Here is a 23,664-nt window from a genome sequence, read left to right as displayed (position 1 = left end):
TAGCAAATGTTTGTGAAGTGATTATAATGTGTTCCAACGCTGTTAATTCTAGAAGGTGGAAACTATTATTGTGCCATTTTATGAGTGGAAAAACAGACTCAGTGAGATTGTTTGCCTATTATCATAGAGCTTGTGGGTAGTAGAACTAGGAGTCAACATGTATTATCTCTGTGCCTCCAGATCCCTACCAATAAACAATTGTCCCTTCCAATCTAGGACTCTGTGACCCTTAGATTTTGGAGTTCAGATATTTGACATTGTGCCAAATTTTTCAGGGTAGGGAAAGGGGAGATCCAGAAAAAATGACTGTCTTTGTTTCTTTTTTAAAAAGAAAAATGATGGTGGCTCAGTTGTTGGGCATCTGCCTTGGGCTCAGGTCATGATTCCAGGGTCCTGGGATTGAGCTCCACATCAGGCTCCCTGCTCAGTGGGGAGCTTGCTTCTCCCTCTCCCGTTGTTCTTTCCCCCTGCTTGCACTCTCTCTCTCCTCTCTCTCTGTCAAATAAATATACAAAATCTTTTTTAAAAAAAAAAAAGGAAAAGAAAAATGTTGGGGCAGAAAAAAAAAATAGTCTAGTAGCTCAATGACTTAATTCACAGGGAATGTATCCTTGAAGTAGTTTGGTGTCACTGAGACCTGGCTTTGCCACTCACTAGCCAAGGGAACTTGGGAAGTCCTTGACCTTTTCTAAGTTTCGATTTACTCATTTGTAGAATGAACAAAATTCCATCTTCTTCAGAGGGTTTTTAGGAGTGGTAAAATTAGAAAAGTATTTTCCTTTAAGGAGCCATCTCTAACACTTGTAGGCTGGCCTAAATTCTCCGTTTAATTACCTCCATTGTTGAAAATAATGAACTTCATACTGAGTGAGTCCATTTTTCTGCGCTGTTCCTTATACTCATCTGTGACTTGCAGGATGGCTGGGGTCATGAGTGATTTATTCTAGCCTCCCCATCATCTGACACAGTGTTTGTCTCTAATGCTTAATAAATACAGTTGAACAAGATATATCTTGTGAGCCATAAAACATTTTACAAATGCAATGGTGGTGTTTACAGAATACCAAGTGCCAAAGGGGTTTCTAGTCCTTGATAAGCATCCAATCATCTGGTCTCCACAACAGCCTTTGAGATGCATACTATTCTTAGCTCTGCTTTACAGATGAGGAAACGGGTAGCTTGCAAGTAACAAAGCCAGGATTCAAACCAGGGCATTTGCCTTCAAAGCCCATGCTCTGAACAAACTCCATGATAGGGAACAAACTCATTTCTGGGTTTGGGATTGCTCTTCTGTAGGATGGGACCAAAGATGCACAATCTGCTCACTAAAGGGCAAGATCAAATGCATGCATGTTTGGGAAGCACTTTGTGAATCGTGAAACCACACAAATGTGAACTACTGGTGCCATGATGATTTCTCCTCTGCCCCCCACCCCTTCCTATGAGCTTTCCCATTCATTTTCAAGCCAGTATCTAAGTGAAAGCAGCTAGATGAGTGACTTAGTCATCTACTGCTCCCTGGTGGCTCCTGATGGAGACCTGGGTGGGTGAAAATGGAATTATTCTTCTGGTCTCTGTGCTTGCTTCCTAGCCTCGTGGTGAGCAGGCTGCTGGCAGAGATGAAGTAAACAACTTGTACCCTTGCCTTCAGCTTGTATCCTGGGATCATTTGATCTTTGGGACTTGCTTTAATGAGAACAGAAGAGAGGTATAAAAGCAAGCTATGGAAAGGGTCCCCCGCATGGCTCACAGTTGTCCGCTTTCATCCTCTTGGCAATATTTCATTGGATTCGTCGTGCAATTTAGCCTTTCTTTTTTTCTTTTTAAAAATAGCTACTTACATTTTAAAATTGAATGAAAAGCTATCCATTGAAATGAACTAATTTCAATTTTACAAAAATGATTTGTTCCCTCCCCACCCCTCCGGCCACCAGCTTGCTGGGATAATCTCTCCAGCAGAATTCCAGCGGAGTACACAGCTGACCAATTTTTCTCAGGTAAAGACCCCCCCCCCCAACAACAACAAGCAAAAAGTCTTTTAAAATTAAATCCTTCTTTGAAATGAAACAGCTTAACCTAGGTCATTACCCCCTGCTCTAAGGAAGCAATTATTAAAAATTAGTGAATTGGTTTTGGAAATTTTTAAAGAAAATGTGCCAGAATCTGTACTTTTCCCACTGCCAAAATAATCTTATGGACTAGGGGAAAGTTGTTAGCAATTTTTTTTCCAGATCACTCTTAGAACTGAGTGGAGTAAGTGGTATGGAGTGCTTTGTTAATGGGGCCAGGACTCTTCCCTAAAATATATCCTTCCCATCTCTAGCTACCCCTTCTTGCCGCTTGCATTCTCACTCCTGGAAAGCTCTCTAGTCATATCAGTTATTCCCTGGACATCTCATACATACCAGGTGTATCCCTATGGTGGTAAAATGGACTATCTCCCAGTGCTTTGACTTCCTTGATCACAACCTCATCTTTTCACTGAAATATTCAGCCTTCCTCAGGACCTACTATGTTGACTTTCTCTCCATTCACTGACTTTATCAGTCCCTCTGTGCCTTTCCCTACCTCCCTACATATCCCGAATTCCTTCAACTCAGTCATTCCCCCATAGCTCTCCCTAAGACAAAAGGAGAGCCTTCCTTTGGTAAAGAGGGCTCTGGAGCAAGTTATGTCCTTTTTCTGAGTCTCCATTTCACCTATTAAATGGAAAAAAAAATCATTACTTCATAGGATTATTGTGGCCTAATGGGGACGAGGCATGAAAAGTGTTCTGCACAGAGCCTGGTGCTTGGCGAAGTGATTGGTTCTTCTTTTACTGAGAACAGAAGGGAGGTATAAGAATGGTTATCATCGTCATCGTCATCACCAGAAATGACATCTCTTCTAAACCTTCCTTTCTATTCACTACCTCAATCCTTATCCTACAATCATCACTTACTTTTGTACTTGACTCTGTATACTAAGTAGATTTTCACACAATTAAAGATAAATAGAAATTAATATATACCTATTACTGAGACTTGGCCATTAACATATTGCTATTGCTTCATCTATGTATTTTTACTGATTTTTTTAATAAGTAAATTACAGACCTCATGGCACAGTTTCCTTAAATACTTAGCAAATCTCAAAATGGTAAGAACATTCTCCTATGTACACATAATATCATTATGTCACTCTTCAGTTCAACTTGGCTGTGGGGATTTGCTAAAGTTTCCTTTATAGAGTTCTGTGACCTTGATCATCTTGAGCCCAAACTGCTGTGCTGTATATAAATTATAAAAAAGAGATGAGCACTTAGAAAGAGGAACAGACATTCTGAGGAGTAAACTTGGGTTCGATGAAAACAAATCATGACAAAAATTCCATTTTTTCTTTTGGAAGGACTACTAATAAATCAAGAAACTGCCAAGACCACAGTGGCTGGAAGAAGACACAGGTCCACTGGTCATTCACCGAAGACTGTAGTTCCTGTGAAGCGGTGGTGCTCTATCGGTGAAATCCATGGGCTTCGATCTTACAGATCCTGAATTCAATCCCTCATTATATTCCTTTCCAGCTTTGTGAACTTGGGTGTGGTATTAACCTTTCAAAATTTCTGTTTTATCTGTAAATGGAAAGAATTAGAGTACCTGCCTGTTTTGTCTCCCAGATGGAGGGCTCTTGGCTTACTCTGAGACACAGGGTACTTTGATTCATTGTGATAGCTTTGTGGTGGAAATTGCTGGTAGAGGAAGAAATCAATAAAAAGTTTTCTTAATTCCTTTTTTCCCTGTCAAACATGTTGCCAGGAATGTTTAGCGTTGCCCGGACTCCCGCTGCCCATTCCCCAAAGGTGGGATTTTTCCAGCTCTCCAAAGGCCTTATAGCCTTAAACTGGTGCCGGCCACTTGGTTAACAGGCGCCATCAGGAGAAGGCGATCTATAATTAAAACCAGCCCTCTGCAAGCATGGCTCCCTGACCTCCTAAGGGAACAGTGGTCATAAACTGCCGAGAGACTACGGGCCCGTGGTGACATTTCATCATAGCTCTTCTTTCCTTTTTTAAGACACGGAGGGGTTTTTCTTCATATTTCTTTTAATGGAAGCATAAAAAATGAGCAAGCGTGGTTTCTAAAAGAAGAATGATTTGTAGATATTACTTCCATCTTCATTACCATGAGGCAACTGACCTGTGGTCAAGGGAGACCCAGACCTTGGCTAACCTGGCTTAACAACAACAAGAACAAACAACATAATAATGAACATTATGTTCTATGAATAGAAAAAAAAATCTTTCTATGACAGTGGGGCAGGGGTCCTCTAAGAGATTTTCTGAGGCTCTTTCCTAACACTTCCTCACCCTGTTATGATGAGAGTGCATGAAATGAGACCCTCCTTATAAAACAATTAACACCTTTTCTAATAACTTTAAAGCACTTGAAAAATGTTTATTTTGGTCCTGCAGCAGGGATACGGTTACAGAAGAACCAAGTTCATGTCAGTCCATAGGAAACTGCCTGTCTCTAAGGAGAAAAGCTGTCCAAGGGAGACTCTTCTGAGGAAGAAAGCTGCTCTCAACCAAGATGCAGTTGGCCAAGGGTTTCAGCCGTTGGAACCACAGGTCTTTGGAAGCTTGGTGCGATGGGCAGAACAGGAGTTTTATGGTCTGTCATGGGCTGGATTGTTTCCTCACCCCCAAAATTCATATGTTGAAGCCCTACTCCCAGGACTTCATTATGTAACCGTATTTAGACAGAAAGCCTTTAAAGAAGAGATTAAGTTAAATTCTGGCTGTTGGGACAATCCTAATCCAATCTGACTGGTGTCCTTAGGAGAGGAGGAAATTTGGACACACAAAAGGATGCAAGGGATGAATGCATGAATCCCTAAAAAGGCCATGTGAGGACACAGTGAGAAGGCAGCCATGTGCAAGCCAAGGAGAGAGGGCTTAGCGAAAAGAGACCAAATCTGTTGACTCCTTGACCTTGGACTTCCAGCTTCCAGAACTGCATGACAACGACTTCTGTTGTTGAAACCACCCAGTGTGTGGTATTTTGTTATGGCAGCTCCAGCAAACTCATTCATCGTCCCAGAGTCCTGGGCTCAAATCCCACATCTCCACTTAACAGCTCTTTAATATTATACTCAATAAGTACTCTCTCTGCTTCAGCTTCCTAAACTAGAAAACTGAGGTAGTTACCCTTTTCTTATGGGGTTGCTCGAAGATTAAATGATATTATTGTTGGCAGAGCTCGCAGAGGAAACCTGTGCAACGAGTGGGCCCTTATCCATCCACTCAATATTCAGTGTAAAGTGGGAACCTACAGGTTTCACCTTCCTGGTATCCTCCATCTGGGCCTCTGGTAACAGCCCCACACATCTCCATAGGAAACCACACTTGTTTATTCTTAGTCCATGTGGTTTGAACTTAACCCGCAGTGATTGGCTCAGCAGTGGGCCCATGACGGGTAAGAGCCAGGGAGTCTCCATTTGTAGATAAGCCTGTCCCATAACTCAAGCAGTTACAACTTTCGAAAATGGTGGCTTGCTCTTTCTGCAGGGTAGCAGAGGTAGGACAGACGATTATTGAAGTGTCAGAATCTATCTTACCATCATGAAGGGAGAAGCTTCTCTAAAATGAAGTCATTATGGAGGAAAGCAGAACCAAGGTATGAAGACTGAGTCCTGAGCCCCTGACCCCAGACCAGATGTAGTGCAGCTTGACTCCCTCCTTGTTACGGAGACAAGTCCCCTTCTCTCCTCTGTTTGCTTGTTTTACTAACCAGTGATGCTTGGTTTGTATTTGGTTTCTTTCACCTGCAAACACGTTTCCTTACTAGTACAATTAGTAGACACAGATCAAGAAAAGAAGAGCCTTCCTCTGAAGAGATGGAAACCTCAGGAGAGGATGGGCATGGAAGCATAAGGACTACCGTCATAAGTGCTGGGAGAACAGCTGTTGGGGGAGCAAAAGGGAGGAAACACCTGCCCCTACCTGCTCACACCTGAAACGCTTCCCTAGTCTTTCTCAGGAAGAAGTAAATGGGATCCCTTGCATTGGGCGCCACCAGAATAAGCTTCTATCTTCAGGTAAGTGAAAAAGAAAATAAGCTGAAGTACAAATTTGTCATTGGTTGGGAGTAGGCTGGTCTTAAAACGTTCTCACCCATACAAGTTCATGCAGATTTGTATCTTCTGTCTAAACCATGCATCTCTATGGGTTTGACTCACTTTTGCCTTCCCCTCCCCACGAGTCTGCTCAGTGCAGACTGTCCTGCTGCCATTTCCCTGTTCCACCAACAGGATTAGTCTCATTCCCTGAAGGGAACAGCCCTTGTACTTCATAGCATCCACACCAGCTCCTCCATTCCCCACCCCCCCCCCCCAACTCCCATCAAATGGTGGGACAGGTCAGGGAGAAGATACTATTCCCTTTGTATCCCTAGCACTTGGCACAGCCACTCAGATGTAACTGGTACTTCCTCAATGAAGGTTCTCAAAAGGAAAGGAATAACAACCTTAAAGTGAAGATTGATAAATGTGAACTTACTACACTGAAATAAATTAGTCATTGATTAAAATGTATTCTCACAAGTGGCTGATCAATGAATGAACCTGAGTCGGCCAAGAGAGGTGTGAAGGCTCTTAACCTAGGAGGGCTGCCAGCCTGACTCTGCTCTGCCCCCCCCCCCACGCTTTTGTTTCCTCCTTGCCCGTGTCTCCCAATACATTACTGGGACACTTGCTCATGTCTCCCAGTGTCACCGCCATGGTCTCATCTCCCAGGCTCAGACCCCAGATCGGTTTTGGTTATTCCTCCTTCCAAACTCCCACCCTGATTCTTACTTTTTCTCCCATCCATCCTTTTTTTCCCTCTCATCCCTGCTGCCATTATTCTACCCCCCCCCAACCCTCTTCCTTGTAGGTGGCCCCTAAATGGTCTTCATGGAATTTTATTCACGGGTGACTCCAAGTGCCTAGAATAGTGTCTGTTAAGTGAATAATTATTGAAATACTGGTTTCCTTAGATCTGAGCTTCACTTTTTCAAGCTGTCTTGCAGATGGTTCTTTATAAAATCACATTTTCATGACAAAACATTTCAGCAGTTCTTCTGTGTTTATAGGCCAAGTCCAAACTGGTTAGTCTAGCATTTGGATTTTCAGAGACTGACATCACTGCAACTTTCTGGTGTTATTTTCTGACATTGACTTGCATACCCTTCTATGCCTGTTCAACTTGTTTATTCATTTTTCATTAAAAGGTCTTTCAATTCATGCCCCCATTGAAAGGCTTTTCTCTCTGTTTGAATTTCAACTCTCCCGAGGAAAAAAGCAGAAGTCGTAAAAGAGAAGAAAGACATCGATGACCACAGAGAAATTAAAAGTTTCTATATGGGTAAAAGAAGTCACATAACTATATCGAATTTATAAACAAATATATGACAGACAGGGAAAAAATCAAGCACTAAGACATAGAAGATGATTAATATTCTTAACATGTGAAAAGCTTTTGCAAAAAGACAATAAGGGAAATAAAAAGATGATCTAAAAATATAAATAATAAATGATAGATGAATATTGTCCATATTCACTATTAGTCAGAAAAGTACATGTGGAAATGTAGCCATTAGATTTAGTAATAATCTAAAAAGACTAATAGCATTCAAAAATGCCATAGAGGCAGAGAGCACTCAGTCATTGCTTCTGGCAGCACGAACTACTATAGCATTTCTGGAAGCTAGTCTGTCAATAGGGATTAAAGAACCCACACCTTCCATTTTACCATAGGGAACCTATTTTATGAGAATATCTGTAAGAAGTAATGTATGTATCCGTGTGTGTATTCATATGTATGAGAATGTTTGTAGTGGCAAAAACAAAACCCATAAACAATCTGGAAGTGTATCATCATGAAACTGATGGAAATCCCAGAAGAAATATCATGCAGTTGCCAAATCTAAGGAGTCTGAGAAAGACCTCTGAGGAAGGTGTGATCTCCATGTTTTAGTATATAAAGAATGTCTCTTGGAGAGTCATACACATATGATCTTATTTAGAAGAAAGCATAAATAAACAGAAAAAATAGAGAGAAATGTGTGAATACCAAGCTATTCATGAGGATTACATGGGAGAAATGGGTCGGGAAAGGGAAGAGTCACAGTGAAAAGTGAGATTGTTAGTGTTTTCTTTATACTTCTTTATTCTGTACGTATTTACACATGTTATATGGGTTTTTAAATTAAATTATTTATTTAAATTCAATTTAGTTAACATATACTGTATTATTAGTTTTAGGGGTAGAATGTAGTGATTCATCAGTTGCATACAATACCCAGTGTTCATTACATCAGGTGCCCTCCTTAATGCCCATCACCCAGTGACCCCATCCCCCTACCCATCTCCCCTCCAGCAACCTTCAGTTTGTTTCCTGGAGTTCAGCATCTCTTATGGTTTGCCTCCCTCTCTATTTTCGTCTTAGTTTATTTTTCCTTCCCTTCCCCTATATTCCATCTGTTTTGTTTCTTAAATTCCACATACGAATAAAATCATAAGGCATTTGTCTTTCTCTGAATGACTTATTTCACTTAGCATAACACACATGCTATGTGTTTCAACAAGCATGAAATACTCTCGCAGTTTGAAAAATAAATAAGAATGTAAGGAAACTGTGGATATTCTCTCCTTTTGTAAATTTAACCCACTAGTCTTGTCTCGAATTCTAAATTCCCTAAATTTATTGATAGAATTGTTTCCTTGGTAATTCACCATCTGGTTCCTTGTTACTACTCTCTAATTGTTGCCTTAGAGTATTATTTTAAAATGCACTGTTATTTAACTTTTTTGTACTAATGTCAATTACTTAATTAGAGTGCAAGTTGCTTGTTTTGGGGGCAGATATTTTATACCTTGTTCTCAAAGCTTCTCAAAAATTCATAATTTGCTCACTTATTCATTCCTTGAACAAATATTTATTGAGTCTCTATTAGCTACTAAGTCCTGTGTTGAGTCCTAGGCAGACAGCACTGGCTCTGACTAGACATGATCTAAGCCTAAAAGTTTGGTCTTATAAATGTTATAAGTATTATGAATGGGAAATTGTCATGTGTGTCGTTGGCATCTAACAAGGTGAGATTTTGAAAAGATCAATGATCTTTTTTTTTCTCCCTGATAAGGAGATTTGGCTTTTATTCATCTATATGCTCCCCCCTCAGATGATAAGATAATGTATCAAATAAGGAAATAGAACAGAAATCTTTTTTTCTGTATTGATATGCTAAATAATGTAAGGAAATATAATACGTAAGGGCATATATGGTGATTAATTTATCTAACAACAATATCAATGACAATATTAATAACAGCTATGTTTACCATGTTTACTGGATGCTTCCTATGATCCAACCCAGGCTGTTGGTGTGCGTAATGTCAACCAGTCTCTTTACTGTGCCCCATCAATCTCAGAGACCCGTAAACTTTATTCCCCCTTCAGCTAGTTCCTGTATAATCTCGCAAAGAAAAGTGAGGATTTCAAGGATCCTGCAGTGTTTCCTACTTGAATTATAAAGCACCTCCTCTTGTTTTCGGGTTTATTTGGTTTAAGAAAAATTGCTCCTTGGAACCAGCAAGTCTTTTGTCGTCTTTGCATGTCTGAGTAACAGGGAGGAAAAAAAGAAAACAACTAACATTGTACTTAATGAAAAATATAATATTAAGGTTTGTTGAACAGGTTCTCTTCCTCCTGCACGTCTCATTCATTATTAAAATGCATTCACAGCCAAGTCAGCAGAAACCAATGCTAGGAGGAATCCCATCCATCCAGGACGAAGTGCTGTGCTCCTGCAGCACAATGCGGTAGTTAAGAGTGGAAGGTCCGGGGGATGGAACCAAGTCCTGGTCCCACCACTGGCTCACTGGCAGCCCGCTGAAATTCTCTAAGTCTAAGTGTTCTTGTTAGTACACCAGAGTGGGGAAATCTCTCCCTCAGAGTGTTATTGAGAAGAGTAAATGTGATAATGCCTATGAAGTGTCAAACAATGCCTGGAATGCAGTGAGCACTCGAGAAATTTATGTTATGGCAGCAGCATCCACTAGGTCACCCAGAAATTCTAGCTGCTAGAAATTGGAGGGCTACAAAGAAGCAGCCAAGGGCAGCCAATGTCTCTTTAGCCCATACCTTGGCTGTGTAGATTTGCAACTCCCTGGCTGATGTGTATTTTTGCTTCCAGAGATTTGTGCCCCTGGCTTTGAAACGTTTACAGCACTCTGTAGATGGAGCATTCAATATTCTGTCTAAAATTCCTTTCAGTACAAAGTGGGGCAGAAACTAATGGAAAGAAAAAGGAGAGCGTTATAAGTAATAACGATGCGGTTAGATCCCAACATCCCAATCCATGGACATCCCGCGCATCTGTGAGAACGGCAACGTCCTCCCTGACGCTTCTGCTAAATGACATAAGTCACAAAAACCATGAGTCAAGACAAATAGTGCAATTTGTTTTTGTAGAGAAGAAACGTCTAAAGAATATTTACAATATCTATGTTCAACTGCTTACTGGACTTTTCCATATGGATGTCCAGAGGCAGCTCAGGCTGTTTAGAACTCATTATCATCTGCCAGTTTTGCTTCTGAAATCTCTTTTTCGTCTCCCCTCTTTCTCCCTATCCCAAGAGCCCTAATTCAGCTCTCATTTTTAGTTCATGTCCCACCAGGAGCTTCTCACATCCTTTCAGTCCTTCAGCCTATCTATCTTTAGCCCCGCCAAGAGATTTGTCTACCTGCCAAAAAAGAAAAAAAGAAAAAAAAAAAAGGAAAAAGAAAAAGAAAGAAAGAAACTAAGTTGCTTCATTCTCCTACTCAGACTTCCATTGGCTTTTCTGGTTTAAACAGTCATTTGGCCAGTCAGACCTGATACAGTCTTAAAATTTCTATAGAATAGCTGTGAAAACCAAAGAAAGAAAACCCTAGGTATCGTGAAAATGAGGGTAACAAAGTGCAGTAAGTTTCCATTTACATTGAAGACATTAGAGCCAGGATAGGGAAAACATTCTGTGCGCCACCTTATTAAAAGATTGATTCTATTACCTAAAGGGAGGTAGAATAACACTTAATTTCTCCTCCACTGGACACCCTATTCCAAGAGTATGTCTCCACTGACAGGAAAATTAAGTCAATAACTTTGTTGCATTAGTGATACATTTCGACATGACAGAGGACTCCCACACCCACCCATATTTCTAATTACAAAAAGTTACACAGGAAGGAAGACAGGAGAACAGGCAGTAAAATGATGCATTTTGGGAGACTCATTTCTCAATGGTAAAGCCTTATAGGCAGGTGCAGGAATACCCTGGCACCAGTGAATGCTAAGCATTTTAATTTTGCATACCCTCATCTGTGCAGAGCTACAATGTTAGAAAAACAGGAAGAGGGAGCCAGAGAAAATTCCATATTAGCATGGCTGAGCCACCTTAAAATAATACCAACCTGATATAACCTCCCTTCGGGTTCCTCTAAGGTCATATCCGTTGCCTTTGTACACTCCCTGTGAGCATTATTTCAGTGTATTTGGTTTGTATCTATGGGCCAGTAGTGACTTTGCCCACGACCACCAGTGGCAAGCTCTAGCTTTGCTCTTCACAAGCTAAGATAAATCCATTCTAAAGACCTTCCTTTGTAATATATCCAAGTCCCTCTGTCTCTTTGGGGACCTACACTTTGGTTTGCAGCATATTGTTACCCTTGTGGCATCACTCCATCTCCCAAGCTCCTGTTAGACATAAGGGCCTCTTTGGTCACTCAGCATGTGGCCTGAAGTGGGGCAGTACTTTGGTTCTGAATGTCAAAACCCTTTTCTAGATTTTTGTGCATCTCAAATGAGGCGGAACAAGATCATGTAAACTATTTTTTACTGCACTCCATACTATAATGTCTTGCACATACACTCATGCCTGACTGATGTCAGATAAATGACCTTCAAAAGGGTCATGGGCAAGAGAAGTATGCTTTAGTTCCTTGACTTATTTGTTTGTTTGCTTGTTTGTTTGTCTGTTTATCCCCCTTCTTAAATAGGGATAATGATTCCTGTAGTATGTCAGTGGAACTAAAGAAAAATAATTGATAAACCCTTCATAAATTCCAAAGACTCATACTCATATAATTTGCTTAACAGATACAAGTATTCTCAAGTGGCTACAAGAGATGTGAAATAATGGTCCTAGAGTTTTCAAGTCAAGAACAATCACAATAAATAATTTGAAAACAATTAAATTCTTTAGATGCTACTTCAGTTGAATCTCTGAGCATCGGATTTTCACAGCAGATATTTATAATTTATAAAAGAGCAAAGAATGCTCTAGAATAGAATTTAAAGATTTTTATAAAATTATAGAATATTACAGATCAAATATGTAGTGCAAAAACCAGACAGACTGCTTATGGATTGGAATATCTAGAAAAGAGGCAAAAAAGGCCAAAAAACATCATTTCTAACAGAACTAGAATTTCATAAACACAAAGAGTGAGAGACTTAAGTTATATCAGGCCTACACGTACAGTCGATGACCCGAGGCCAAAAACACTGCCTGCATGGGGCACAAGAAAATATTCCCTAAGGAAGACAAAAAGACTAGAAGGCAGGAAAACCATTCTCATTTTCCCTTGAGTTTTGTTAATCCATGGTTTTCGAATATTTCAAGGGTCCTTGGCAATATGTCAGGGACGGCACTAAGTGCTTTGTGTGGCTCAACTCATTTCTCCTCACCAAGACCCTATGAGGTAGTCACACTTATCATTCCACCTTTTCTTACTGAAAACAAAACAAAACAAAATAATAATAATAATAAAAATAAAATAAAACAAAACAAAAAAACACGGAGGTTTGGTTTTGTGGGTTTTAACTCATTTAGTCCTATTACATCCCTACGGTATTTACACCATTGTCATTCCTATGCCATTGATCAAGAACACCAGACTCACTTGGAGAAGAAGGAAACACGAGTGAAGAGAAAGGGTGATCTCAGGTTTGTGGACTACGGACAATGAGATTTGACTTTGCAGTGGGACCACAGTAGGCAGGAAATTGCAGCAAGGAGTAGAAGGTGGTGACATTTCCCTGGTAGATTTCTATTTGGGGAACCAACTTTATAGTCTGTGAGCCTTTCATGAAAGATGTGGGCAGAGAGGGAGCTTATGGTAATGGAAAATGGAAGCTAATGGGAAAATATAGCTAAGCTATATGCTACACGTTTTAATTTTCAAATTAAGCATTTGAGATGGATAACAACATTATCCCTATTTCAAAAATGAAGACACTGAGGCTTAAGGTCTCATAGACAGGTAAGTGGCAGAGCTCAAATTTAAAGTCCATGATCTTTGCCAACATGCAAGTACCTGTTGGGAAACTACTACTATGGCCCTAGCGGTGATGGTTGGCTAGCCAAGTTATTGTGCAAGGCAGTGGAGGGAAAGTGTGGTCTGGGTAAAGGATACATGATTATTAAAATAAAACAGGCTAAATTTTTTTAACATTACCATATCATATATCCTGACTCATCTTTGCCCATACCTTGATTGACTAGACTTCTACTTTCCCCTTTCTGGTCTAATCTTGAGATGCTTTCTTGGAATCTACCCAAAGGGAAAAGGAGAGGAAAAAATGGTTCAGAACATCCCGGCCAAGCCACTTAAAATCTCAACCTGTCTTTATGCATAAAATACATAATAAAACTCTCAATGAAAGAATATAGTGAATTAATATAGTTAATATAAAGGTCTTAGGAAAATACCTACTTGCTTAACCTCTCTGATAAAGCCACCAGAAAGAAATTAACAACTTAATTTATATCAAGGTGACCGAGCTAAAATAATTCCATACAATGTGTATGCATTGACCCCACAGAACTCCTTTTCTAATGTTAATTTAAAAAACTAAAGGAAGGATAATTTCATGCTTAATGAGAAAGATGGAACGCAAGGATGATGATATAACATGGCAGAATGGACCGATGACTGGCCCAGTGATTGAAATAGGTGTTCCAGTTCTAGTCCTGCTGCCAGTTGATTACTGTGTGATCCAGAACAAGTGATTTTACCTCTCTGGGCTTCAGCTTTAACAAATGCAAAAATAACTGGGATTAAACCAAGTTACCTCTGACAGTTACATTACAGGAGTGAGACTCCCAATTTGGCTGTGAACGTGATCTACACATTCCTGGGCATATCTGGCCATCTGTGTGGGGTAGTCATGAGAAGGCTTGTTTGCATTGGAGGCTGAGAAGATTCCCAGAAATAACTCAGGTTGTGCCAATTGCGAGGACCCAGAGAGTGAGCAGGTATCCAGAAGGGCCTACTGTGTGAATGGCATTTGAGCTAAAACCTAAATGAGGAGAAGGAACAATCCATGGAACAAAGGAAAATTTAGGCCAGACAGAAAGAGCATCAAGTCCAAAGATTCTGGGCCAGGAATGAGAGACAAAGCAAGGATGCCTGATTCAGACTATGAGTAGAAAAGTAGTTTGATGTGGGAGAAGTAGGGAGAAGCCAGATGGATTGCAAAGGAACTTTTAGGCCACACACAAAAGTCATTGGGAAAAAAAAATAATAATAAAAAAATAAAGCTCCTAAACAAAAAGGCTAATGGAAGCCAACATAAGCAATAAGGCAACATATCTTTAATTTCCAAACAGACTAATGAAATAATGGAGTTGATTATCAGAGAGGAGGCATCTCATTACCTTCAGCATATTTTCGTATCCAGTACAATGTTGAGCTATGGGGCGGCCTGAACGTTGTGTTCTTAATTGTTGCATCCATTTTTTGTCACATAAAGGTCAGTGGACTATATTTTCAAACGTGATTCTCCTAGAAACCAGTGGATGTCATGGAATAGCACTGGACCCAGAGCCGGAAGGCCAGGGCTAAATTTCAAGTTGCATATCTGTTCTATAAGTATGTGAGAGACCTTGAGAGTTCCACTTGGCCTTGTTGAGATTATTTCCTTATCTTTGAAGTTTAAAGTAATTGCTACCACATAGGGCAATTGTGAACATTAAACAAGATAATGTACTTGAAAATGCTTTGGAAATTGTGAATCATCACTCAAATATTTCTTATTGCTCTTACATTTCTTTTCTTGCTAAAATTTACATTTCTTGCTAAAATTTCTTGCCACTGCTGTTTTCAAGGGATACCACTAGAGGTCAGAATTTTACACGAATTGTTTCAAGAGTCGCTGCAGGTGGGAAAAGAACATTTTTGTACTAAACAGCATAAAATAATAAATTTAAGGCATAGAGAGAAAAATAAAGACGGCTTTCAACAAAGAAGTTTTGATAATTGGAACACTGCTTACTCCCATAATTGTTACTCAGCAGACTTAGATAAATAGGGAGAAGGAGGAAAGATAAATAGAATTTAATTATCTATTTATGATGTCTACACGGCTTAAAGTTTACATTTGTTAGCTTATATTATTCTTAAAACAGTTCTCTAATGAAGCTCACTTTTCAAATAAAGAAACTAAAGCACAAGTAAATGTAATAGCATACTGAAGATCAAACAGATTTAATTCAATATCTTTCTTCCCACCAAGTCATGCTTGGGAAATAATGCAGTAAGAAAATGGTGAGTCTATCTTGGGCAACATATTATAGGACAGGTTAACATTACTTGTTTTCCACCGGCAACTCTAAATAGTTTCTTTAGTTCCCAGCCTCCCAAATGAATTCAGGGGAAACTCCTTTTATTGTTTCTCAGAGCTTCTAGAAGTTTCTGAGCACAGTGCCGGGAACTATGGTATTGACATGATTAGCCACGGAGAAAAATACAGACCATCCTGCTCTTAGGGAAAATATATTGAACAGAAGTAATGATTCCATTCTTTAAAATGTTTTCTCGGCCATAAAGCTTTTTTTATTATTTTTTTCTTTTTTTCCTTCTCTTTATCATTAGAATGTTATTTTTGTAGAAATAAATATACAAATCTGCCTTGTTCAGGGGTAGGGAGCAGCTATTATCACGTTCATGAACAAACGAGGTAGGGTAGTTGGCAGTTTCTATCTTGAGTGGAGATGAATACAAAGTCTTGTTTTTCACTTGTAGGCATGGCATCCGGTGCCAGGCCTGGGGTGCAAAGGGGCGGTAATGAGCATGCGCACGGCGCTCCATATGCACGAATAGCGGCAGTTTGCCAGGGAAAAAGGGCGGTAACGGAGCCCTGAGTCCAAGAGTTTGCCATCTAATACTCAGTTTGAAATGTGACAAGTTCTAGGAGAAGAGCTTTAATTTTAGCACCTAACATGAGGCCTAAGATGTAGGAGGTATTCTGTACATTCTTTTCCAGAATTGTGGAATCTCTTTAAGAAGGGAACTCAGGGGGCGCTTGGGTGGCTCAGTCATTAAGCATCTGCTTTCTGCTCAGGTCATGATCCCAGGGTTTGGGGATCAAGGCCAGCATCAGGCACTCTGCTCAGCGGGAAGCCTGCTTCTCCCTCTCCCACTCCTCCTGCTTGTGTTCCCTCTCTCGCTGTATCTCTCTGTCAAATAAATAAATAAATAATTTTATAAAATAAAAAGAAGAAGGGAACTCAGAATTCATTTTGATGCAAAGTCCTCTGACTCTGGGGGAAGAAGAAATCATACCAGATTCCCAGCAGACTTCGTTCTGGAACCCCCGGAGTTCTAGAGGACACAGGCTCAGGAAAAGAGTGAAAGATTTACAGCATTTGAAATCTTAGCAAGGTTTCTAGCGGGAAGAGGGAAGTTTTGCATTAAGAAATGAGGGTAGGAAGACTTATGATAAACAGGCTGCTGGTATCCAATAAAAATTAATTGCCCTCTCCTCCCTCCTAAATTTTTTCTTTCGCTACTACTCATGATAATAATATATATTATTTTTTAAATATATGTTATTTAATGCGTCTCTTATGTTTAAAATAATGCTCAGTACTTAGTAGGTATTCAATATATGTTGGCTGAATTGGAATAAATAGAATTGTTGTATGGCAATGCAGGATATTTGGGATGTCATTTTGACAACACTTTGTCCATTCTTCTAGCTTCAAAGTTGTAGTTTCTCTGCAAGAAAAATTGTTTTGACGGTGCAGTTCCCAAATGGACTCTCCCATTTGCAGGGACAAGGAAAACTTTAATTTTCAGCATTTTCCCTGCTACCCCAGGAATAACAAAGTTTCAGGTACATTATTGGAAAGTCCAGTAATAGTTTTAAGTAAATACTTTTATTTCTAATCAAAACTTTCTTTTCTGAACATTTGCCCTCACATTATTCATTTATTCACCCAAGAAATTATTTGGAAGCCCCAAGGTCTCATTGTTCCTTCCTGGCATTTATTTTATGGTATCAAAGGTTAAAGCTTGGATTGCAATCTTTGGAGGAAATTAATTCACTGATTAAGAAAAATGCACTTTAAGCAATACACATTTAAATAACTGACAAGCATAGGGCGATGTATTTCTACTATTTTCTGAAAGACCCATTTTTTCTACTTAAAATTTTAAGCAGCTGCAATTCTTCTATCCTATAGCCTGGAGAAACATAGCATGAATTACTAATAAGGGAGCACCGAATGTGCACTGCAGTGACCACTTTCAGAACAAAAGGGTCAGAACTGAAACCAGGAAAACAGCATCTTTTATCAACCAGTTGCTTGAAGCACATTTAGACCTTGGCTCTACTTGAAAAAATTCTGCAATAGTCTATCATCCTTCAGCTGAAGGCACTTGGCCTCAAAGACTCCACTTTCAAAAAAGAAATTTCATTTATACACTATCTGCAATCCTCGACAAAAATTTTCTTCTTTGTAGGAAGCCCACTAATTGATGAAATATATGAAAGATTTAGTTTTCTCTGTACAGAGGTTTTTGCCTGGTAATTTTACCAAAATCAGTGCTTAGAAAGGCATTGGAATGAAAACAGCTGAGGAATAGAGAGCGTCTTAAGAAAAGCATTCCTGAAACACTAAGGTCTTGGCTTGTGTACCTTCCCCCTGGAACAGCATGGAAGAGGGAGTTTTCCCCTGCCCTGGGTGAGGTCCGCCCCCTGCCAACATTCTCCTACCTAACATCGAGGAAGGTTTTTACCTAAAGAATAAGCCATTGTTTTTCCAAAATAGGAGGAAAGAAAGAGGGCACTAGGGAGAAGAGAGAGTCATTCCGAGTTACAGTAGGATTGAGGGAGGAGGGAAGAGAGTTCACTTACTATAGATGAACATTTTGCTTTGCTTTTCTCACCTTTGGGTCCTGGTGCAATTGTGTGTGTGGCACAAACTTCAGTGGTAGGACGACTATCCATGTCCAGACCCAGACTCTGAATTTGCAAAAGAAAGAGTACCAGAAGGATGGACTGGTTTCTTCGAAGAAGGGCTCCAAAACCGTTCATTGCTGTGGTTCTTCAAAAAAGGATTACCCAGAAGTGCCAAAGAAGTAGCTTTATTTTAAATAAAACTTCTGCTTTAGGGAAGAAAGTAAAGTATCTGGAGTACACATTCCAGAAAGGGCTGCACAGACAAGAAGGAAGCATATCTTAAGTTGTTTATTTTCTCAGTCTTCCAAATGGACCATACATTGTCCAGACTGTTTATTTTCAAGTGACAACAGTTTACCGAAAATTATCTCTGAGCTAAACACTCAAGGAGAAACAACCCAGAGAATGGAGCAGATAGAGATGACTTCTGTTCAGTATAGGAGCTGACCATTTCATATCCCACATTGCATTTTTATGTTGGGTTCAAGAAAGATGGATCCAGAGATTGCTTAAATTACCTGCCTGTTTTGGGTACACTATGCAGGGATTTGAGCTTTTTTGTAAGGAAATAATCATTAACTGTTTGTGGCAGCTGAATGCTAGCACTCCCATTGCTCTGTGTTAACTTATTTCCTTCTCTCTTTACAAAGGATTGTCTTGGGATTAAGCCCCAAAGGGAAGAACATCAGCTTTACTGCAAAGCAATTTGGCAGTAAGTATCAAGAATATTAAAAATGTTTATAACCTTGGTCTAGTAATTGTCTTTCCGGTACACTATAATAAGAAAATATTCTGAAATGTGGACAAAATTTCTCAAATTTTGTTTGAGAAAATATGGCAAAAAGAGGAAGGGGCATTAATTGTCTAACAACACATTATGGTTGGCAAATCATAGTAAATACAGACATATGAGAGAGTATGACATGGAAATTTTATTAATTTTATTAAGATTTGTAGCAACTTTTTGACAAAATGGAGCAGAGAAGCTTATGCTATTATTACGTTTCTTAAAAAGTAGGATAGATATAGATAATAGAGATACAGATGCAGACATATATACAGTGATAGAAATACAGCTTATCTTCCTTTATCTTCTATTTACGGATCTGTCTATCATCTGTCATATCTCTCCATCCATCCATCCATTCATCCGACCACCCACCTATCTATTCTACCAACCCATGGTCTGTATGAATAGCCTAGGCAGTTAAATGAATGCCTTTGGCTCAGGTCATGAGCCCAGAATCCTGGGATTGAGTCCCACATCAGGCTCCCTGCTCAGTGGGGAGTCTGCTTCTCCCTCTACCCCTCCACCCTCCCCCACTCATGATCTCTCATGCTTTCTGTCTCTCGAATAAATAAATACAATCGTTTTCTTAAAATCAGATATACTAGGGAGTTACCTTACCTTCTTTACTCTTTTTTTTTTTTAAGATTTTTTTTTTTTTTTTTTTGACAGAGACCACAAGTAGGCAGAAAGGCAGGCAAAGGGGGCGGGGAGCAGGCCCCCTGCTGAGCAGAGAGCCCAACGCGGGGCTCAAATACTTTCTTTACTCTTGAGAAGCATGTTAGCTGAGAGGCCAGAAGAGGTTTCAGACTTACTCTCCTTGAGCTTGGAAAAGAAAGACCTTATATATCCTCATAAGGGCAAATGAAGAATTATTTCTATGAGATGTCATTATAAGTAATGGCCCATCTAAGAAATACAGATGTATCGGTTTCCTAGGGCTGCTGTAACAAAATATCCCCAATGGGGTGGCCTAAATAACCAACATTTATTGTCTCATGATTCTGGAGGCTGGAAGTCTAATATCAAGGTGCAAAGCCATGCTTGTTCTAAAGACACCAGGAAAGGATCTGTTCTAAACCCCTTTCTTACTTTCTGTTATTTGCTTGGCTTATGACAGCACAGCTCTAATCTTCACACAGCATTCTCTCTGTGTGTATCTGTCTGTCTGTCTGTCTTTCTGCATCAAAATGTTTCCCTTTTTATAAGCATACCATTCATAATGGATTAGCACCCCTCTACTATTGAACTAATTTTAATTATGTAAACAGTGAATCTTGGAACACTACATCAAAAGCTAATGATGTATTGTATGATGACTAACATAACACAATAAAAATTTTAAAAATAAATAACCAAACTGCATTTAAAAAAAGAAAGAAAGAAAACCTCTTTACAACTTATCTCTAAATACAGTTACATTATGAGGTAGTAAGAGTTAGAAGGCTTTTTTTTTTTTTTTTTTTTTTTGGTCTGGGAAGATATGATTCAACCCATAACAGGCTTATAGGGTGATGTAACTGGATGTTTTCATTAGCAATTCAGGGAGATGAAGCAAAAGGAACTGGCATTAATTGAACAGTCATGTGCTAAATTGCATTGATCCCTTAAGTGTATCTTGTTTAAGCCTTTATATAACCCTTGGAATGGATAGTAGTACCTCCCCCATTTTACAGACAAATAACTTGAGGCTCAGAATAATTAAGCAATTTGTTTAACATCACTGTGAACATTATTTTATGTGTTAACTTGACTAGATTATGGGATGCCCAAATGTTTGGCCAAACATTATTTTTGGGCATGCTTATGAGACTGTTTCCAGATGAGATTAGCTTTTGAATCTATAGACTGTGTAAAACAGATTTTCCTTCTCAATCTTGGTGGGCCCCACTGAAATCATTGAGAGGCTTATCAGAGTGAAAATATAGAAAAAAGAATTCCTCCTCTGCCTCATTGGTGGAGCTGAGATTGGCCTTTTCCTGCACTAATACTGGGGAGTTTGTGGCATCATCTCCCTGGTTCTTGGGCCTTTGGACTTGAACTGAACTTAACACCATTATTTCCCTGATTCTCGGACCTTTGCCACCAGCTTTTTAGGGCCTCCACCATGCAAGTGGCAGATTGTGGGACTTCTCGGCCTCCATAATCATGTCAGCCAATTTCTTTTACCAAATATTTCTCTCTTGATATAGATATTGATACATACAGATATCAATATAGATATATCTTGATGGTCTGTTTCCTTGGAGAACCCTGATTAAAAGTCACCAATTGAGAACGGGACCCCCCCCCAAATTCAAATGTAAATTCTTTTCCAAAGATCCTGGTATAAAATGCTACTTATATTCCATACCGGTGAGTAGGCTGAAGCTTTGAAGATGCATTAATTTTCACACATTCTTAAAACATCAAAATGGTTGCATATGCCATATTAACAGTGGTAGGAAAATAGTGGGAATCCACAGAATGGTGTGAGAAACTCAAATTCTACATCTATGGTAAGCAGATAAATGATACAGAGCAAATCACTCAATTTCAATTGCCATAAGACATATAAAGTGAGTTTAGACTTGATAATTAATGTACTTTCTGAGTTAAGATTCTTTTAAAATAGGTATTTTTTAAGTTGCTTAGATTATTCTAAATATATTTTGTTTCTTTCATTTCTTTTCAAGCATTCCCTGGCACATAGTGAAATACATTCATTATATTTATATGTAGAAATCCACTGGTGAAAATCTGAAGCAAATAATAGTCCTTAGTGTTTTCCTTGGGATATGCTATGCCTGTTCTTCCTAACCTTTCTCTGTCTCTCTCTCTCTCTCTCCCCCCCCCCCTCTCTCTCTCTGAGTTCAACAAAGTATAGAGACTTCCAGGGAAGATAGCAGAATAGGAGAACCTTAAACTCACTTATCCCACAGATACACCTAGAAAACCCTGACATCAATGAAAATAACCCAGAAAATGACCCAAAGACTAGCAGAACAGATTCTCCAGCTAAGTGTACTCCAGCTAAGTGTAGAGAAGAGGCTATATTGAAAAGGATAGGAAGGTAGGAAGTGGCCTCATAAGACCACTGCTTTCAAAAGCAGGAGATGTAACTGATTTTCTTAACATATAGAAATAGATACAGAGTTAAACATAATGAGACAAGAATATGTCCCAAATGAAGAACAATACAAAATCACAACAAGAGACATAAATGAAGTGGAAGTAAGTAATATGCTTCATAAAGAACTCAAAGTAATGGTCATCAGACACTCACTAGACTTGAGAAAAATGTGGAGGGTCTTAGTGAGACCCTTAACAAACAGATAGAAAACATGAAAGAGAACCAACAGAAATGAAGAACACAATAACTGAAATTTAAAATACACTAAATGGAATAAATAACAGACTAGAGGAAGATGAAGAGTGAATCAGCAACCTGGAGGGCAGAGTAATGGAAAGCAGGGTTTTAGTAGAATTTACTTATGAAGTCATATAATTCTGGAATTTGGTGGGAGCTTTTTGAGAACTGGTTCAATTGTATTGCTGGTAATGAGTTTGTTCAAATTTTTTATTTCTGACTCAGTTTTGAGCTTATATGTTTTTAGGAATTTATCCATTTCATCTAGGTTGCCCAATTTGTTGACATGCAATATTTCATAATATTCTCTTATAATCTATATTTCTGTGGTGTCCATTGTTATGCTTCCTCTTTCATGTCTGATTTTGAGTTCTCTCTCTCTCTCTCTTTTTCTTCTTTGATGAGTCCAGGTAAAGATTTATCAATTTGTTGATCTTTTCAAAGTGCCAGTTCTTGGTTTCATTGATCTATTTTTTTTTTTAGCTTTTTAAATTTTCTGTTATTTATTTCTGCTCTAAACCTGTTATTTCCTTCTTTCCTGTTTTTATTCTTCTTTTTCTAGCTTCTTTAAGTGCAAGGCTAGCTTGTTTTTTTGAGATTTTTCTTGCTTCTTGAGGTAGGTTTGTATTGCTATAATTCTCCCTCTTAGAACAGCTTTTGCTGCATCCCAGAGATTTTGAAACATTGTGTTCTTATTTTCATTTGTGTGTGTGTGTGTGTGTGTGTGTGTGTGTGTGTGTGTGTTTGGGTTTCCTCTCTCATTTCTTGGTTGACCCATCCATTGATTAGGAGCATGTAACTTAATCTCCATGTATTTGTGTTCTTTCCAGATTTTTTCCTTGAGGTTGATTATTCATTTCATACCATTGTGGATGGAAAATATGCTTGTTATGATTCTTGTTGAGACTTATCTTGTGTCCTAATATGTGATCTATTCTGAAGAATGCTCCCATGTGCACTTGAAAAGAATGTGAATTCTACTATTTTAGGATGGAGTATTCTGAATATATCTTTTAATTCCATCTGGTCCAATGTGTCATTCAAAGCCACTGTTTCCTTGTTGATTTTCTGTCTGGATAATCTATCCATTGATATAAATAGAGAGTTATTGTCCCCTACTATTATTGCATTGCTATCAGTTTATAATTGTTATTAGGTGCTTTATTTATTTGGGTGCTCCCATGTTGGATGCATAAAATTGTTATTATCTTTTTGTTGGATTGTTCCTTTTATGATTATGGTGTGTCCTTCTTTGTCTCTTGTTACAGTTTTCATCTTAAAGT

The 23,664-nt window shown here is 39.0% G+C and overlaps 1 protein-coding gene and 1 long non-coding RNA gene across 3 annotated transcripts in view; one reads left to right on the top strand and one right to left on the bottom strand.

Moving 5' to 3' along the window:
- Positions 1-4,010, top strand: part of LOC116575398 — a 52,372-nt gene extending 48,362 nt beyond the window's left edge. The window contains exons 3-4 of one of the 2 annotated variants that reach the window (XR_004279753.1): positions 1,960-1,997; positions 3,388-4,010. This is a non-coding gene — a long non-coding RNA (uncharacterized LOC116575398). The remainder of the gene's footprint in view (positions 1-1,959; positions 1,998-3,387) is intronic. The other variant, XR_004279754.1, reaches the window with a different exon arrangement.
- The window catches only part of COLEC10 (collectin subfamily member 10), a 36,606-nt gene extending 18,056 nt beyond the window's left edge, over positions 1-18,550 (bottom strand). Inside the window, exon 1 of the mRNA XM_032316741.1 lies at positions 18,233-18,550. Within this exon, the coding sequence (XP_032172632.1) occupies positions 18,233-18,380 (148 nt within the window). The 5' untranslated portion in view covers positions 18,381-18,550. The remainder of the gene's footprint in view (positions 1-18,232) is intronic.
- Positions 18,551-23,664: the final 5,114 nt, after the last annotated feature.

The sequence above is a fragment of the Mustela erminea genome, chromosome 16 (genome assembly GCF_009829155.1).
Source record: "Mustela erminea isolate mMusErm1 chromosome 16, mMusErm1.Pri, whole genome shotgun sequence".
NCBI classification, from domain to species: Eukaryota; Metazoa; Chordata; class Mammalia; order Carnivora; family Mustelidae; genus Mustela; species Mustela erminea.
This window is presented reverse-complemented; position numbering and strand designations above follow the sequence as displayed.